General features: G+C 48.4%; 1 protein-coding gene across 1 annotated transcript; it reads right to left on the bottom strand.

Annotated features, from left to right (window-relative positions):
* Positions 1–381: 381 nt before the first annotated feature.
* LOC116819934 (olfactory receptor 52R1-like) lies at positions 382–1,137 on the bottom strand (the record flags this gene model as incomplete). Its single annotated transcript, XM_032772042.2, has 1 exon — positions 382–1,137. A coding segment is annotated over one exon (756 nt), but the record flags the coding sequence as incomplete, so codon positions are not given.
* Between the last annotated feature and the right edge of the window lie 7 nt (positions 1,138–1,144).

The following is a 1,144-nucleotide window of genomic DNA, read 5'->3' as shown; positions in this document are numbered from 1 at the left end:
TGTCTTCCCATAAGATGTGAAAACATGTTGGTTTTAAGATGACTGGGCTGCAGCTGTCAAGGGGAAGAGAAGACAGGAGGAAGTGACAGGGGCAGGGCACTGGGGAGAAGACACACAGCGGGGTTGTGACTTTACAAAGGACATGGGGTAAGATTGCAATTTCAGGGATCCAGCTATGAGCAATTAGAAAAGTGGTAACCCAGTGTACTGTACACAGACTGATTCCCCAGATCATCACATTGACACAGCCCAGCCAGAAAAGGAAAGGATTTCATCTCTTTTACTGTCCAGGAAGTGATTCAAGGAAGGGGCCCCAGCATCATACACCAGCCAGCTCTGCACGGATCTCAATCTGAGAGCCAAAGAACAAGGAGAAAAAATTTAGGTCTCTGTATGAGTAAAGAGCTGGAGCAGCCTGTCCCAGATCTGTTTGGTCCTCACCCCATAAATGATGGGCTGCAGCTCAGGGGGAACGAGGTGGTACACACTGGCAATGATTCTGAGGAATTGAAGTGGCATATTGTGGTCAAACAGGAACATGAGAGAGAAAAATAAATCTGGGATGTACAAAGCTAAGATGGCACAAATATGAGAGATGCAGGTCCCAAAAGTTTTGAGCCGGGCATCCATAGTGGGGAGGCGGAAGATGGCCTGGAGGATCTGAGTATAGGACATGGCAATAAAAAATCCATCTATTCCGATCGCAAAGAGAAGATTAAACAGGCCATAATAACTACTGATGCTGATGTCAGAGTAGGCCAGGTTTACCACAGCCATATGCCCACAGTAGGAGCAGGGGAAGATGTTCGTTCTGCAATATGGCCACTGAATGGCCAGGAAGGGATAGGGCAATGCGAGTATGCCACTACGCAGCACCACGGCCAGGCCTATCTTGGCCACAACAGACTTTGTCAGGGTGGTGGAATATCTCAGAGGATTGCAGATGGCCACGTAGCGATCAAAAGCCATGGCCATGAGGATTCCAGACTCCATCCCTGAGAAGGAGTAAACAAAGTACATTTGAGCGAAGCAGGCACTGAAACTGATCTCCCTGAAATTGAACCACAAAATGCTCATCAGTTTGGGTAGGGTGGATGCGGACAGGACCAGGTCACTGACGGCGAGCATGGAGAGGAAATAGTAC

Source organism: Chelonoidis abingdonii, unplaced genomic scaffold (genome assembly GCF_003597395.2).
Source record: "Chelonoidis abingdonii isolate Lonesome George unplaced genomic scaffold, CheloAbing_2.0 scaffold3797, whole genome shotgun sequence".
NCBI lineage: Eukaryota > Metazoa > Chordata > Testudines > Testudinidae > Chelonoidis > Chelonoidis abingdonii.
This window is presented reverse-complemented; position numbering and strand designations above follow the sequence as displayed.